Source organism: Taurulus bubalis (genome assembly GCF_910589615.1).
Source record: "Taurulus bubalis genome assembly, chromosome: 2".
Lineage (NCBI taxonomy): Eukaryota > Metazoa > Chordata > Actinopteri > Perciformes > Cottidae > Taurulus > Taurulus bubalis.
Window position 1 is genome coordinate 5,820,876 of NC_136590.1, and position 18,201 is coordinate 5,839,076.

The 18,201-nt window shown below is 41.7% G+C and overlaps 1 protein-coding gene across 1 annotated transcript; it reads right to left on the bottom strand.

Annotated features, from left to right (window-relative positions):
- Window positions 1-174: 174 nt before the first annotated feature.
- On the bottom strand, window positions 175-1,192 carry LOC306753381 (sodium channel protein type 4 subunit alpha A-like; the record flags this gene model as incomplete). Its single annotated transcript, XM_079237250.1, has 2 exons — window positions 926-1,192; window positions 175-360 (listed from the first exon to the last, which is right to left on the bottom strand). The coding sequence occupies exons 1-2, from the start codon at window positions 1,178-1,180 to the stop codon at window positions 175-177; spliced, it is 441 nt and encodes a 146-aa protein (XP_079093376.1). The 5' UTR covers window positions 1,181-1,192.
- Window positions 1,193-18,201: the final 17,009 nt, after the last annotated feature.

Below are 18,201 nucleotides of genomic sequence, written 5' to 3' on the forward strand. Positions count from 1 at the left end.
ATAAATATATATACAGTATTGTAAATATGTATATATATATATTGTAAATATATATATTATAAATATCAATATATATATATATATATATATATATATATATATATATATATATATATATTATATAAGCCAACATTTCCCAACTTAATTTGTGGCTTAATTAACACCACTTTATTTTCAGTTCAAACCTGAACACACTAAACAATAATAAAAAAAGCTCAAGCAACAATAGTTCAAAGGATATGAATGTATGAGAATTTTGATGGCTCCTCTTCGAACCAAACTAAAGGGGCTCAGAATGTAGCAGGCCGGCTCAGCGTTGAACCTGAAGATCGTGTTTCCTTTAGTGACCACAATGAATGTCTGGAAAAAAAGAAAAAGATTATAAAAGTATAAATGCAAGATGGTACAGATTCTAAAAACACTTCCCATATTTTAATAGATAAGTGATGACAATCTTGAAATGACACTCTAACATTTAACTGTAACGTACCGCGAGTGAAATGGTATACATTGCGTAACAGATACTGTATGCGGCTGAAATTTATGTCAAGCAATACATCCTGTCGTATTTTAAGGTTACGCAGGGATGGAGTCAAGCTCATTAGGTGTGTGTGTGTGTGTGTGTGTGTGTGTGCGTGTGTGTGTGTGTGTGTGGAGTCCCCACGTGTAACCTCCTAGTATGGCATCCTCACAAGGCCGCAAATACAAGTATGTGTGTGTGTGTGTGTGTGTGCGCGCGTGTGTGTGTGTGTGTGCGCGCGTGTGTGTGTGTGTGCGTGTGTGTGTGTGTGTGTGTGTGTGTGTGTGTGTGTGTGTGTGCGTGTGTGTGTGTGTGTGTGTGTGTGTGTGTGTGTGTGTGCGTGTGTGTGTGCGCGTGCGTGCGTGTTTTCATTGCCATGTGAGACCCAGATGTGCTCAGACTGACGTGCTGTGCTTTGTAGAAGGGGTCCAGGTCTTCCAGAGGCGTGTTGAGCATCTCTGCTGGAGGGTCTCCGTAGATCATCGGCAGGCTCTTGCCCGCCTCCAGGTCAGCGTGCGGGGCCTCTGGCTCTTCCCCTTCGTGGCTATCTACTTCTGCTGCCTTCTGGCTTTCCGCCTTGAGCCTCTCGATCTCCGCCAGCGATTCCTGGGTGAAGCGGCGGAACGCATCGGTGCCTCGGGGAGGGAATATTGGCGCCATCTTCGCATCGCGAAGAGATACCGCCGCACCGGGGTTTCCCTAGGAGGAGCTGGAGGGAGGACGAGGAGCGAATTGAGAGAATACATTTTGAGATGCAATGGACGCAGTAGCAGAAACCATTTTGACTTCAAAAAGGAACAGTGTGTAGCTTGGAATGAGCCCTACATAGGGAGTGTGTTGTTCAGCGTATCCTCAACAGTTTGTATGATATCCAAACAGCGGTTTCAGTTTTTATGTTATCTTGAGGCCACCGTAGTTCTACGACACACTTGGGAGGAGTGAACAGAGGGGCATTCAGTTGGGTGAAATCTGCAACCTCACCACGAGATGCCACTAAAACTCAATTCCAAATGGTTTAAAACCATTTGGAATTGGGTTTTTCATCATAAAACTTAAGAATCTTTAAATTATTATAATCTTACCAATTAAAAAGGACCAGTGTATAGGATTAAGGGGCATCTAGCCCAAATATGATATTTCATTTCTGCACATAGATCACCATAAATGCTACACACTGGTCCTTTAGAATAATAACAAATTCCTAATGAATGGTAAATGGAGTGAAATAGCACATTTCTTGTTTTCCGACAACTCAAAGTGTTAAACACTGTGTGTCATTCACCCATTCACACCCATTCATACACTGATGGCAGGAGCAACCATGCAAGGTGCCACCTGACCATCACGACTAACTAACCATCAATACCCATTAATACAACGCAAGAGCAATTTTGTTTCCAAGTTGCCCTTGGACTCATCGATATGGTCAGATCTTTTGATTGAAAGACGAGCCGCTCAAACACTGAACCACGGTAGCCCCATATGCATGTCACAAAAACTAAAAATTACTTATTTTGCCTGATTCAACAGTCAAAAAAACACATATATTGCATACAGTGATGTAAAAAATAGTCTTTTAAAGGTATTATATGCTTTTATTAAGATATATGATGGAGCGTTGACAGGAAATGAGAGAAGAGATCAAAGAGACGGGCATATGTTTGCTATTTCTACTGAATAAAGGTTCTTAAATGACCGTTTAAAAACCTGCCCTCCATCATGTCTCTAACCCTTCACCTCTCACTACAACACGAGCACTTTAAGTGTCAGGACGGTAACAAAATGACTAGACAAGTGCTCGGACTTTCCCACCACTCTAAAGAGACCATGGCATTACTCGTGTACATCAGATTACTTATTAGCCTAGCAGACGCTCCGTATCGGGTCCAAGTGGCGTTCGCTTACATCCTTTGATGTGTTTTAGCAACCAGTCTAGAGCAGCTGAGGTTAGGCTGCTGCTAGCATGGTAAAGTAAAGGAGTAGATTGTCCTTTATGTTGGCTAATTTTCTTTAAGTGGATGTACCCAGAAGATACCACTGCTTGAGTAATAGTGGTCTCCTATTACGCCATTTTGCAACCACTTAACCTGAAGGTGATATTTGTAATGAAGAGGAAATATATTTGCCAGAGAGCAACAATATCAACATGCATTTTGCAAGTTAAGTCATTTGCAAATTGGCTTTGATACGCATTTAAAAAAAATGTGGAGGACAAAAACACAACATAGCTAAGTGGGCCTTGAGTGAAAAAGTAAAAGATTTAAGGAAAGCCATTTGAATACACACTAGTGCTGCAAAAAATGTAAATTTTAAAAGGTAATCAATCTACAAGGCATCAGCTGTGGCATTGAGACGTCACCACTTACAATAAAATCTATTAAAGTAAAGTGAAATATGTCTCCATGTTCTGAAACGATACAAAGAATAAGACATTAATCACCAGGAAGGCTGTAAAAAGAGAAGAGTTAGCAGACGCAGACATTAGAAGAAGCCATCAACGTGGCAGCAAGAGATCACCACCGATCACACACATGTTAATCCAGCCTCCTCAAACCACCTCACTCACACAGAAAATGATGCGTTCACACACACACACACACACACACACACACACACACACACACACACACACACACACACACACACACACACACATGTGAGGAGACGCACACGCTCCAACAGATACGGTGGCCGCCCAGCTGCTCCGGGCAATCAGGCCGCAGCGTCGTGTTACAGAGGCCCGATGACTCTGCTCATTCCTTCCTGGCTGAGCCTTCGCTCTGCGCCTCACATCCCTTTGATAAACAGGACGGCGTGCCAACTTATCTTACCGAGCGGACTCCTCTTCCTCCACCACCTTCCCTTTTACACGGGGGCCTCAAACACACTAAGCTTCCGCCGCCGCACCCCGTATCTGTCACTTTTCCAAAGCTGCAGACACACGACACCTTTAAATCCCTCTTTAATGCAACGACTTCAGTCGTTCCATCTTAACCCAATGACCCATCAAAGCACCATCCTTTATCCCACACACTCGTTTCTCCTTAAACAGCAGGTGTGTCAGTATGTTCTTCCTCCTACCAAAAAAAACCCTTTACATTCATAACCAATATCAACCTCTGCAGCCCCACACCAACTCCTTACTAAGCCTTCATCCCACCCCCCCCATCATCCCGTTTCAGAAACCCCCAACTCTGGGAGCCGCGGGCCCCGCCGCCTTCGACGGTGAGCCAACCTTAAAATACACATCCTGAGAATGGATGTGTTTCTGTGTGGCTTACGGGGAACATTTCCTGATTGCATTACGTCACACCGTTACTGCTGAAGCCATCAGAAAAAAACTCAATTGAAAACCTGCCAATCTCCAAAAAAAGTCCCCCCCCCCCCCACCACCGCCCGATGAGGTTGTTGCCTCGTCAGTTAGGTAAATAATATGTTTTGGCGCCGCGTTAAGGTTTGTGGCTACATTCATCAGCGTGTGCTTCTTCACAAGTGCGATATTCAGTGTCAGCCAAACTATATTCCGTATATCGGGTTTAAAATCATCATAAAACATGTGCAGAAAATAGAGTCCCATCTTGTCTGATCCTTTATCTAAGTTACAAGTAAAAGTCCTGCGTCAAAAGTAAGATGAGGAGAGGTATTATAAGTAAAATATACTTAAAGTATCACACGTAAGGAGCTGATAACGTAATTAGATTGTTAATACTGATGTTTCCATGTATACGCAGCATTTTACTGTTGTAGCTGCGGTGGAGATAGTTTTAACAACCTCCGGTGGTTTCCAACCTAGGGGGTCACCAGATAAATATGAGGGGTCGTGAGGTGATTAACTGGAGAGAAATGAAGAAAAACAATTTTTTTCGAGATAATCTTTGTTTTTTTTGTGAAATAGAGGATAATTTTAGCTCCAGACGTGAATCCCTCCACCGAGTTTGAGTTGACCGATTCATCAAATGGACAAATGATTGGACAATCGACGTCGGGGGCGAGAAAAACGCTGTTGTCAAGATGTTGAAAAATCACTGTGAAGTTGTGAGATGTTTTCTCAAAATCGCCCAACATTTAGTTTTTTCTTCGCTTCACTCATGGCCTACTCAAACAATTCTGTTGGATATCAGGCAACTTTCAAAAATCATTTAAATGAAACCATCTGAGAAGTTCAGTCAGGAAACGTCTCTTTGGTAAAAATGCAAACAACATCTTAAACATTGGGAACCACTGATATAATCTTAACAATATCGCGTATTTTAGAAGGGTATATGTTTTTTTTAATGAAAACTCTTAATCTGTAAACTAACTGTCAAATAAATGTATTGCAGTAAAAATATCGTAGAAGTATATAGGAACATAAAATGGCAGTACAAGTACGTCAAAATGTTTACTGAAGCTCAGTTCTTGCTTTTATGGGTTTAGCTGAAGACAATTAACTTGTTCAGTCGCCCTGAGGACAGGTGGCAAACTAAGGAAGAGGGATTGGATGTTAGATTTCAGAAGCTTTCCCCGACAGTAATATATATATCAGCTTGCATGTCAGCGAAGGCCATGTGACCTGCGACATTGCCGGTCGAGGATATAGACGATGTAATGTAGACACTCTTCAGTACACTAGCCGGCCGCGGAATGCGCATGCCAATATTCACCTCCGGAAACTAGCCGAACTAGCTTTTGGCTTTCGTCACACAAGGGTAGCTCGAGTTCATACGGCAAAGGAGGCCGCGAGAGGTGCTTTGAGGAAGCCGAGTTCAACAGATTTAGATTAGAAAATAGGTCTGACTTGAAGATGAGCAGAAACTTTCCTCATTGCCTTGTACTATAGCTGTGATTTTAACAGGGAACCTGGTGTTTTAATCAATTTCAATGCCCTGTGTCCTGTGGCAACACGACAAACGTCTCCGTCACCACACAGCGACTGCCGCTCCTGGAATGTGGTGAAGTTGTAAACAATGGATCCAAAGAGCAAACAAGGGCTTTTTATCCAACCGCCCTTTGACATTTGCTGTGCTCCTGTTCCCCCCGCTTTTCTCACGGGGTCGGATCGCAGCCCTGTGCTGCGCTCTCTCCCAGCTGGCTTCAACACCTCCGTCACCCAGCAGTTAACCTTGTGTTTCAAACGCCATAGGGAGCCGCGTTAAAAACAGACCTGCTGCTTCCTACCGCCTCATTGTGTGTTGCCTGAAAATGATCAGCATCTACTTGGGGTCAAGCGCTCCGTGTCTTGCTTTGATGTTTTTATTAGATGTGTACACAGTAAGACTCAGGCTGCATTATGTTCCTACATGCATTATGTTGCGGTTAAGAGGACGGCAGCTGTCATTCGCGGTATGCCTCTGCCGCTGCATACCGAGGAGCTGTGAAGTAATCTGCAGTCGGATGGTCAGATGGCTAACAAAGACATGAAGGCCTATACTGATCCATAATTCCTGACTTTTACTAGGGGACGCAGCCAGATAATGTGTCTCCAGCTGACCAAGGCCGAGCAAATGTTTCACCACAAACATCTTAACGAGATGCATCCAGATGTCGCCTTTGAGGTACTAGTGAAAACATTGGATGGAAATTAAGTTTTGGAATGAACCAGGAGTAATGTTTAATTTAATATGATGCAGCATTCTAAACAGATTTCTGCTGCATCAAACTGACCCATTTGGCCTTTGCACTCGCTGCACAGAAATCCGAGTGTGGAAACGAAATGGAGAACTTTCCATCCAGCTTGTGAGAGACCAGCGGGAGCAATTATCATTATTCATAATGCCAGTCAGGTGCTGACAAAACACAGAGATCCATGAAGGGAATGCTCATGTTTGAACCATAAGAGGAAAGGTTAACACACAAAAAAAAAATCAGAAATGGTATTTCTGTCACACATTGTTCAGATAAGGGAAGCAGTGAAACTCCATAATGAATTCACTCATATAGAACTAATGAGATTTTGAAAAGTAAAAAGTGTTACTGATCTTTAACCTTGTTTCACCTTTTGAATACTTTGGAAAATACAGAGGCCTGGCCAAGCAGTCACATGGGCTCAGTTGGTGAAAGAAACTCAAAACCGACACCTTCTGCGTCCAAGAACATGTGATGCGAGAGACACACAAACAAACACAAAAACAAACACAAACACACACACACACGTTGAAAGCTAGTATTTTTTACCATCTACCGTGTAGGAGATGAAACGAGCGACGTCGTCAGCGGAGAATGCAAAAAAAAAATAAAAAACGAGACAAATTGTGCAAAAACAAACTCACTCTAAGACTTTAAAAACACCATCTGATGATTCCCATTCACTTCTGCTGGGACTCCGCTGCAGATGCCCATCCCGCTACATATATACAGGTCCCCATGTCTCCACCAACGTGTCCAAAGATCTGCTCTGCATGCATGGAGCTAGGCCGTCTCTGTCCCACACCTCTGATTTGGGCTACACGGATTAACGGCGGAGAAGCGGTGGGGTATGAGCATCCACAGCATCACAGTATCTTGCCCATCTGCCAGGAGGGCATGAGCTAAAAATAGCAGGTTGCCCCTGTGGGAGGAGGCATAGTGGAGATTGAGAAGGTTTCAAAGTGTCCACACTGGACATTGCAGCCATGTGCCTCCAGGGAGACATTCACCTGGCAGGTAAACACCTGTCAGGATGCTCATGTGCATGTTTTCCCTCTCATACTACATCGTCTACTGTAGTATAATAGTAAATCAGTACTGCATGTGTGTGCACCTCCACAATACAAACACACACTTAAAAACCAGAAGCCATAAATCTACCGATTCCAAAATTTGACCTAAGCTCAATTACAGGCATGTGTTTATTATTAGAACAAACGACACTTGTATTAAAACACTACTTTGCATTTCATTTATTCGCCAGTGCAACTGATTATTTTGAGCAGCAAGAAGAAAAGAAAAAGATGCCATGCTTCATTTACAGCTACATTTGTATACCTTTTAAATGTCCTCATCAAAACAGTCAACTGGTTCTCAGTTACTCATAGAAAACTGTGCACATTACATTTCACCACAGTCCAAATAAGGAGGAAAGATTAAACCATGACACTAAACAGCACAACTCCAACCTTAAAAACCAGGAAGATGCCATATAGCATGAAGATAAATAGCCAGTGAATACCTAAAATACGACCATGAATAACCATCAAGTCAAAGCAAAACCTAACTATATTTAATCCTCTCTTGGCTCTCTGGGAACAAGCAGGTGACATGTTACCTTGCACGATGAAGCAAATATTCCCAAAGAATCCAAGAAACTTGTCAACGAAAAAAAAAACTAAACAATAATAATAATCAAGTCTTCCGTGAAGCCTTGCACCGAGGACGTAATGCTCCCCTTCTGGCAGCCGGTGCGTGGCGGCGGGACAGCTGTTGCTGACGCAGTGGGGGTGAAACCGGAGGAGTCGCTGCAGGTACAGGATCAGATCAGACCTTTGACACTTCAGCAACGGGACCGGTACCGGGTCCAGGACCAGGACCGGGACCGGGACCGAGACCCCCCTCCCTGTTCCCACACAGCTGGTCGCTCCTGCGCGCTTTTACAACTTTGTAAAGACAAAACATGTTGCTGCTGCAACAAAGGTTTCTGCACACGAACTCCTCTCAGTATAAAAACCGCCTGCACGATCTGCTTTAGAAATAATTCACTAAATGCATTAATGATGTCATATGTTGGAAGCATACATAATTTATTAGCGTGGACCAAAGAGTTCACGTAACTTCATTTAATACATCTCGAGTCATGCGTTTATAATTTAATGAATTAAAGTGTATATATGCAGTCTAATTGATAACATAATAATAATAATAATAATAATAATATATATATATATATATATATATATATATATATATATATATATATATATATATATGGGTTAAAAGTCGAGTATTAAAATGTCCTGTGTCCGTTCTTGTGTTGTACTTTTGAATAAAGAGTCCTGTATACAGTAAATCCTTCAGATTATAATCTTTCTGGATTAGCTGCTACCGTTTTTACACTTGAGAATTGAAGTAGTTCCCATATTCAGTTATGTGTTTCTTTTTTATATATTCTCTGTCTTTTCTTTTAAAAAAAAGTGAAATGAATTGAGGTGAAAATATGTGGACAGATGACAACTCTTCTTCCCATGAAGAAAAGTTCCATGTGTGTATTATTTAGAACTGATCAAAATATAGGAACTATTGTGTATTACCCCCAAAATAAAGTCTGCTGCAGATACAACCACCAGAGGGCAGCATAATGGCCTTAAATGTTCTCTATAGTCCTTTTATTCAAACATAATACTGCATCTGACTATAATATTATGATATAACTCTTGATCATTCCTTGTGAGAACAAGAGGAGAGGAACAGTTACTTCCTCGTCGGGCCAACACTGCATAAGGACCAGCATCTTATATGTTAGCTTACCTGAGAGAAGCAATCAACTCAATGACGTTGAAGTGAGGATTTCAAAAGGTCAATCTATGCAGATTTTTTGATGACATTTGCTCGAATAACCTCTGTGCATGCAGTGAGAGGCTCACGACTGCACACGGTCTGATTGGGCGAGTCCTCCCGGCGACGTGAAAGCTATATTTGGCTGAAAGGTGTGTAGTATGATTATACAAGGAAAATGATATCCGTGATTACAAATGTTAACCGGGTGTCATCGGTTTCTGGGAAACTGAGCCTGCTGCAAATTTCCCGGCCATCTCCTCCCCCGTGTGAGAAAACCTGAGGACAGGGTGCAAATAAGAAGATATTAAATATTGAAGAGATCAGGCCATGGCTTTGTCACTATCTAAGATATTAAACAGATAAAAAGAAATATGTTCCACAGTCTCCTCATGTGACTTTCAGTCTGGGTTGTCATGGGGGTAAACTGCCCCTGGATACATACAGTGTGTCTGTCAGGGTACATTCTGGGACATCTTTACAGTATTTTCATGTTACATTAACTACCTTAGCACTTGCCATATTGAACTATCGGATTGCTTACCATTCATATCTTTTAATTCAATGTCAAGACTCTCGTCCTTCGTCCACCTAAAGAAAAAAGGCGTTAAGTCTTTTTTTTCCCTATACGAGCTGTTACAAAAATAATGAACCATTCAGATGTATCCCTTGCTACACATGATAATGTCTCAAAATCTGCTTTTTATTAACTGAAAATTCTGGCAAATATTTGAACGTCTTTTTTTGTTTGCATCTGCTTTTATCTTAATACTTCTTTTAATTATATTTGACATATGCAGGCCGAGTATTTTAGTATGTGCATACTAAACTAGTCATTTTAAATCTTTCTATCCATTCTTGTACTTTTGTTGTCCTGGGGGATTTGGGCAAAACATTTGTGTGATCAATAAATCAATATATTGATTGCTGTGTTTATTATTAACACAATTATTGTTATTAATATTACTAGTAGCTGAGTTGAGTGTCCTGCACAATAAATAGTGCCAAACCCATATATTTGGGCTTACAAGACACTGGAAAACAACAACAACCATGATGACCACATAACCATCACCGTCATAAACATATATCCAGAAAAAATGTCACAACATTCAATTTCCTTAACAAAAACATCTTATTGATGCAGTTTTATTTTCTATCAATCTTTCTCAGGCAGAAGCATCCTCATTAAAGAGCCAACTTTCTTTTAGAATTTCTTAAAAACCTTTTTTTGTCATTTAACTTTGCCAAGTTTGACTATTTTGTGTAGGCCCATTACATCAAATCCAAACAAAAGTACATTTGAACTCCAGGTTGTAATACAACAAAAAAGGAAAAACCCCAAAAATGGTGAATACTTTTGCAAGGTGCACCTTAATATATACCTCATTTGCTAGCAATAGAGAAGTAATAGTAGTAAGTGTAGTAGAAGACGTAGTGGTACAGGTTCCAGTAAGAAAAAACTTGAGCGGAGTTGGGCTAACAGAATGTACAAGAATATATATTTAGTTTGTGAGTATGTGTGTGTGTGTGTGTGTGTGTGTGTGTGTGTGTGTGTGTGTGTGTGTGACTTGTGATAAAAGGAGGACTAAAAAACTAAATAGAAACCATAGCCATTGTAAGGAACTACCACAAGGTGGAACCATGAGGCTGCAATGCTTCCAGCTACCTAAAGCATCCCATTAAAGTAAACAGCTGACAGCAATTAACAATCAAGCTGGCTGGTTATATAACCCACAAACTGGATACCATGACTAAAGACTGTGAATACAACAGATACTAACTTAGAGACATATTACCTTGAACTCAGAGACTACGAAGACAAAAATATGAAAACAACACACTGTAAAAATGAGTAATGACTGAACTACATTGAATGTAGTAATATTAAGTCTCTATATGCTCTACATATATGGAAGCTAACGCTACAGATAGTTCATTGTTCCTAATTGGTTCTAATTAACATGACCAGCTGTAGCCAAAATAAGTAGGATAAAGTATTACTTAAAAAGTGATGAACATACTGTACATAAATCATAGTATTATGTAATTGAACGTACGTACAGTTTAATAGACCCACACAGCAGTCAAAACAAAGCCAGTAGCACCTGTTTTGGGACTTAACTGGAAAACTTCTCTGCGAACCTCGTGAACTGAACTGGTGAGGCGTAGGATACCACTCTAGAGGGGGAGGCGGAACGTACCACTCTAGAGGGGGAGACGGAACAGTCCAAGTGGTTCTGACCTTTTTTAAAAGTTGTAATAGAAGACGTGGTAATAGTAGTAGAAGAAGTACTACTACTACTACTACTAGTAGTAGTAGTAGTAAGTAGGAACCACTTTTAAAGAATTGAGGGTTCCCCTCAATACTGTAAAAATGGTTCCTACAACAGCGTTACTATGGAGACACACACGATACATCCGGACGATCCAGGAAGAAGGATCGTTTTTTCAATCTCCTTGTTTGGTTAATAAATTGGTTAAAATAAGTTGTTAGATTTAGCCCACGATAGAAATAATACACAGTAAAAATACAAATATTTAGAGCTTAATACTAAGGTAAAAAAAAAAAAGACAAATTGGAAGTGTCAGTATACGTCATACACTCAGAAAGTAAAGTTAAGGTGAATAAAAACATGGACTCCGAGTACATAAAATTGCACTTGGGTAAGTGTCTGGTCGACGGGCTCGCTGAGGTGGCCGAGCAGCGTCCCGGGAATCCCATCCAGTATCTCGCCCACTGGCTCTACAAGTTCAACTCAAATGTAGAATATGAGACAGAGGTAAGTGTTGTACTTATATACAAGTCTGTGGTACTTCTACTTTCCTTCCAGTTCTTCTATTTTCTGCTAATTTATCCCAGTACATTTATTTGACAGCTATGATTCCACTCTCCGGATTTAAAATAAATGAAAATCTATAATGATAATACAAAATATGATAACAATAACTATTTTATTCATATAGCACTTTTCAAAACACGGTACCAAAGTGCTTTATATGGTTGAACAAGGACTCAAACGTTTCAGGACTGCAGAGAGGTAAATCAAATCAGACAGTTTAAATAATACAACAATAAAATGGAATAAACAACAATATAGAAAGAAAAGAAAGACAATTAAATGTCCTTACATTATATAAAGTGCTTAGAATAGCTCCACCCCATTACAATGCTGCTTACATGTTAATTACATAATAACGTATGAAATATGATATATATAATTATATATAATGATAAACGATACGTTGGTACTTTGAAGCGCTTATAATCAATACTATGTTTTTGACAATAAAGCACATGATTACTTGTATCAAGTGCTGACAAAACCACAGAGAATCACCAACTCTGTGATTCCTCAAACTTTATTTTGTTAATTAAACTCACATTCTTTAACTAAAGTGTGAATGCAAGGCTTTTACTTGTAAAGCACTATTTTTACATTATAGTGCAGGATTGCTATTTTTACTAAAGTAAATGAGCTGAATACTTATTGTCCCACAAGCTACAGGTTAGATAAACAACATGAAGCACTACTGCTCACTATGAAACTGCTCGTATTCGAGCTATTTCATACCTTTACTGACGGTTTTGAGAACTGCGGTAAAGGATGATACGGACTTAGACAGCCTAAGCTCCCCAAGCTGATTGCGTTAAAGCTTATCGTGGCTGTGGCAACAAACACGCAGTAACCTTTTACCTTCAGCTTGGACTGGGAATCTACGGCTCCCTCAGGTGCTTAGAAATGAAAGGTCAGAAGGTCAAACCCTTAAGATCGCCTTAAAATGTATTGTTTGTTGGTAAAACTACTACATATGTGCACCAGGGTCCTCTTTCTCTTTTTCACAGATCTTGTTTGTTGCTCTATCACTTTTTTATTTGCAGAAAAAGGCCACCTTGGCGCTCCTGCAGCAGGAGCAGGCGAAAGCAAGAGAGGCGAAAGCAAGAGAGGAGAAAGCAAGAGAGGAGAAAGCGAGAGAGGAGAAAGCGAGAGAGGAGAAAGCGAGAGAGGAGAAAGCAAGAGAGGAGAAAGCGAGAGAGGCGGCGTTGTCCAAGGAGAAGCTGAGTGAGGAGGAGCCAAAGACCAGTGAGGCCCTGGACGAGTCCAAAACAAAAGTATGTTGTGTGACTAAATCTCTTGGACTCTTTTTACAAAGAATAATGTATGAATTAATCTAAACAATCCTTCAATCTAAACAATCCTTCTTGCACACGTGTATTGTTCTGCTGCATGGATGAAGTAAACTTTTCTTTTGTAAAGACATTTCAGATATCGTTATAATGATAATGATGCCCTACTTTCCCTGTTTTGAGAAGTACATTTTAGGTTCAGTCATCACTTTAATGTACTACCAATTGGAGTGCGTCTTTTTTCACACTTTACATGATATCTTTTGCAGCACGATGGGCCCACGTCAGTCACAACAGGAGCCGCTGAGGACACCAAGCCTGTGACAGAAGAGGAACCAAAACCCTCTGAAAACCCAGAAAACCAGCAAGACGCAGACGAACGCCAAATTGAAGCTCAAGAAAAGGACACTGAACCGCAGGTAATGAAGAAAAACATCTCAAATCTGTGTGCTTCTGGTGGTGGTGGCTCAACTGATCTTTTGCAATCCCTTCAGTGGTTTGATGTTGCTCTTTGGGTTTGATTCATGAGGTCTTTTCTGATTATTCTAAAATGCATGACTCGCCTCGTGTGGTGTGGAAATGTCCACCAAATGTCTTCAAACGGTTGAATGAGGCGAGCGCGTCTGCCGGGTAAAAGGTTACAGAAAACGCGACCGTTCCAGAGTCGCCCAGGAGAAAACCCTCCGAGGCCAGTAGCTCTTCTGAGGCCCTCGACACCGAGGTCAAACAGGAGTCCGCAGAAACGCCTGTTGAAAACAATCTGGAGGAAGAGAAAACAGAGGTGGAGCCGAGTGACAGTCGCGTGGAAGAGAAAGCTGCAACCCCTAATCATGCAGAAGAGAAAGAAGTTGACGGAGATAAAGAGAAGGTGATGAGACACGTTTTGTGCATTACCATTTCAGTACCACGATATACAACGAAGCACCTACTTATGTTTTTCTGTCTCGCATCTGCTCTACAGGTGGCTGAAGCAGCTGAAGCAGCTGAAGCGTTACGCTCAACTCCCAGCCGAGACGCCGACGACTTAAACCCAGAAGGGCTAGAAGACAAACACAGCCCTCGTGACCCTCAAGATGCAGAGGAGGTGATGAAATAATGGCTGCGTGCGTGAGGATTTGGGTTGAGGAAGGCAAGAGATGCAGGAGAAGAAGCAGGGAAAGGTGATGGATGGATGAGCAGAGTGGGGAAGAAGATTTGAGGGCAAACTCAGCTGAAGATAGTTTGAACTTTAAAGGTGACGACAGAAAACAACAGCTGAGGAGAAGAAGAAGATGTTCATTCCCCCTCTAAAGTTCAGTTCAGCTGAAGAAAATACAGACAGGGATCAGGCTGAGAAAAGGCAGGTCTACTAATTCTCTACATGACAACTTTTCACCGGCAGGTTGATGGAGGTGAAACCGGTAAGCTGGAGTCGGCACCACAGAGCAAAGATCCCAAACCAGAGGAGACACAGGAATCTGGTTCCCCTCCTCTTCAGGACCAGGAGAAGGTGTCTGGTCGTCGTTATCTTATTCTCACCAAATACCACAGCAACAGGTCCAGAGGGAGGCAGCGGGGTTGGGTTTGAGACACATTTGTTTAATGCTTAACCAGAGCTGTTCTGTCCAAATCATCTCAGGAGGCAGACGAGACCACTGATAGCTCGGCTCCAGCTGACGGTGACGTAACCGTAGAGGGGACAGCGCCCGGCGAGATGCTGCAAGAGGAGCCTGAAAACCCTCCTGGTGACGCAGAGCACGAGGACATGGTAGACCAAGCATGGACAACATGATTTATGATTTATATCTTAGTCTATACACATCAGACAGGTGTAATTTTTTGAGTTTTAGTGTTGTATGAATTGTAAAAAAAATTTTGTTGCTTTTCAGGAAGGACAAGAAGCAGAACTTTTGTCATCAAGCAGTGTCGTCTGAGGATCCACCTTTTATTATAAGTTTAAATGACTCTATTGCTGCAGTATATGTCTTTGATGTGAGAATACCACCAAAAAATGCAATAAATACACTTTTATCACCAATACTTCTATGTATATTTCTCTATCTCTGTTCCAAAATTGTTAAGTTATGTACAGTTATTGTATTTGATTAAATCAGAATGCATGTATTTACAAAAAGGGTTTTGATACAAAATGATAATGGAGATTGCAACACTATGATTTTCATTTTATTGTGTAAGCTTTCCACATTGCAGCCATGTGACGGTGCACGTTTCCTCCAGTGACCTTCGACCCGAAGGAGGAGGGCCAACAACCGCTGGCGCACAAAACAATGGCCGTTTTGTATTTTATTTAGTTTTTCGGTATCTGCAGTCGCCTTCACTCGACGACGCAGCTGCGTCCAATCACGTTGTCAGATCGATATCTCGGGCGTACACAGTTTTGGAGCAACTCTGGGGAGGATCAGAAAAGGCTTCAGCTGGATTTTTTTTTAAATAAATGCGCTGAGTCCGCGATGCATTGAGTGCGCAGAGGACTGAAATGGAGACGGGGATAATATCCGGCGCAGTGGCGGCAGTCGGCGGCCTCGTCACCGCCGTGATGAACTTCTTCACCGACATCTTTCTGACTACGCCGCTGAAGGCAACGCTCAAACGTTTGGAGGAGGCTGACCTGAAGACTTTGACAGGAGGTAACTGGTTTATTTCCATCCACCAAAGCCGTGATGTGAGAGTTATTTCATAAATAGTGTGAAATGAGTAGTTGTTCAGTTGGAAATGCATTTATTCTGTTGCTCAACTTTTTTTTTTTTTTACCCTTTGGCCTCATTTGTTTCCTCAGAAACACGGACCCTGAAAGCGAGGTCTCTGTGGGAGAGGTCCGGAGCTGTCGTCATGGCAGTTCGGAGACCCGGGTGATTTCTGTGCAGAGAGGTGATGTCATGTCTAGTGTCTTCCTTTCAGCACTAAATGTCTTTATGAATTTGCTTCATGAAAAGGGATAAGTACAACATATTCCGTGTGTCTTTCTGCGTCGTTTTATAAACATTTACCCCAAATCCACCGTCTCACATTTTGACACTTTTGGATCTCCACTCCAATAGTGTGTGTGTGTGTGTGTGTGTGTTGAACAGTGTTGTAATGCTGCATGGCATGAGTTGGTTAATGACTGAGCCGCTTGTATTTGTGCAACACATTTGGGACTATCGCACACTTGTATTACGCCACAGAGGAGTAAGTAGCTCCGCCACTAAGTTACACAACAATATGAACACACTGGATCAATTTATAAAAGGCACATGATGCAGCTAAAGACAAGACCAAACAAAATGGACAATACAATGGAGCCTTAAGACATGGCTACTGAAAAAAACAAAACCTGTTTAAAGTTATGTAAGAACACAACCAGTATCCTGAAACATCTTGACATTTAGTAGTTGTGGTGTTTATGTATCTTTGTGTTTGTAGCACATACAGTGTTGTTGTTGTTGTGGGCTGCAGGAGGCTGCAGAGCTCTCCTCTCTGAAGCCCCAGCTGGAAGAGCTCGGGGTCCCTCTGTACGCTGTGGTGAAGGAGGACATCGGCACCGAGGTCCAGAACTTCCGATCGTACTTCAAGGGCGAGATCTTCTTGGATGAAAAGGTGATATTTTTAAATTTTCTTCCCTCTAATGAATCGGTGCCTTATGCTCCATTTCCCCTCCGAGTCATTCAGGATCTGTGAGTAATCCGTTTAGATCTGCATGAATGATTCAAGGCTTCTCGTTTGTCTGCTTGCATTCACAGAGGAGCTTTTATGGGCCCCGTGAGCGGAAGATGGGTCTCCTTGCGTTCCTGCGCGTCGGGGTGTGGATGAACGGCCTGCGGGCCTTTAAGAAGGGCTTCATGGGAAACGTCTTGGGAGAGGGCTTTGTCCTCGGCGGGGTCTTCGTCATTGGCCGAGAACAGCAGGTAAAACCTCCGATACGGTCAAACTTTGTCCCAACAGTTTTATAATTTAATGCAGGTAAACCCCTTTTTTTTGTTTTCCTCCCACAGGGAATTCTTCTGGAGCACAGGGAGATTGAATTTGGAGATAAAGTCAACACTGACGATGTCATCCAAGCTGCCAGAAGAGTATCACAAGAACTTTTGCCTCTATTGAGGAAATAATGCTTTTTATTACCCCTGAAGGATGAGAACATGTCAGTAAAACAGAAGGTTTAGAACCCTGATGCATTCTGGGGTTTGGCTGTGTAGTAAGAGGCTCAGAGTGTGTTAATGATGGTCTGTTTTTAAACTCCAAGAGAGGAAGCAGACCTGATATCTAGCACTCGGTTCCCCGTATTACTCTGTGATATTGTTACGTTATCTTGGCGCCGAGAACCCGTTGACCAATAAAACACTTTGTGATCTACACTTTGTAGACAGTCTGCTTTCCTGCAGGGCCTTTCTTTCACATTTAGTATTTATTGATCTATTTGTCATCTCAGATTGAGAAGAAAACTGAGGATTTTCTCCTAGAAGATGCACCGATGTCTCCCTCCTTACTCGGTGTGTACGAATGGAGCCGAGGGAGAAGTGCAGTTGGGACCAAAACTGAACAGAAAGAAACGAGAATTAATAAAACTCAAATAGGATAAAGTTATATATTTGTTTAAATACAACTGAGATTTAAGGAAGGGACCTGATGCTGAAAGCTCTCAAACCACAATGATGCCACACAAAAAATACAATAAATGAGTCATTTAATAAAAACAATTATTTGTGTGCATTGGTTTTGCACCCGAATCTGAAAGGAAATATTTAGTGTGTGTGAAAGTACAGACACGCTGTCAATCGATCAGCAAATTGCTGTTACTCGACACCAAATTTCCCTTTGGGGATTAATAAAGTATATATTCATTCGTTCAGATCAGTCGTCCAATCGAATGCCCCTAATTAACCTCCAATGCAGCCAATCCACACAGCCGGGGGGCGGGTCTTGTGTTACCGGTCACAGAAATGTCCCACCAGGTGCGATGGATCATTTTTGCACAACATAGACTCAGGTAGGCGAACTAGCTGAGTTTAGTTTACTTCAACTACAGAATATGGGATGAATTTAAGGGAAACGAGGAACTTTTCTTTAGTTTTCGCTTGTCAATGTTTTGCCGGTGTCGGTTGTCCGGTAGTTTTTGAGCAGAAAACTCGAG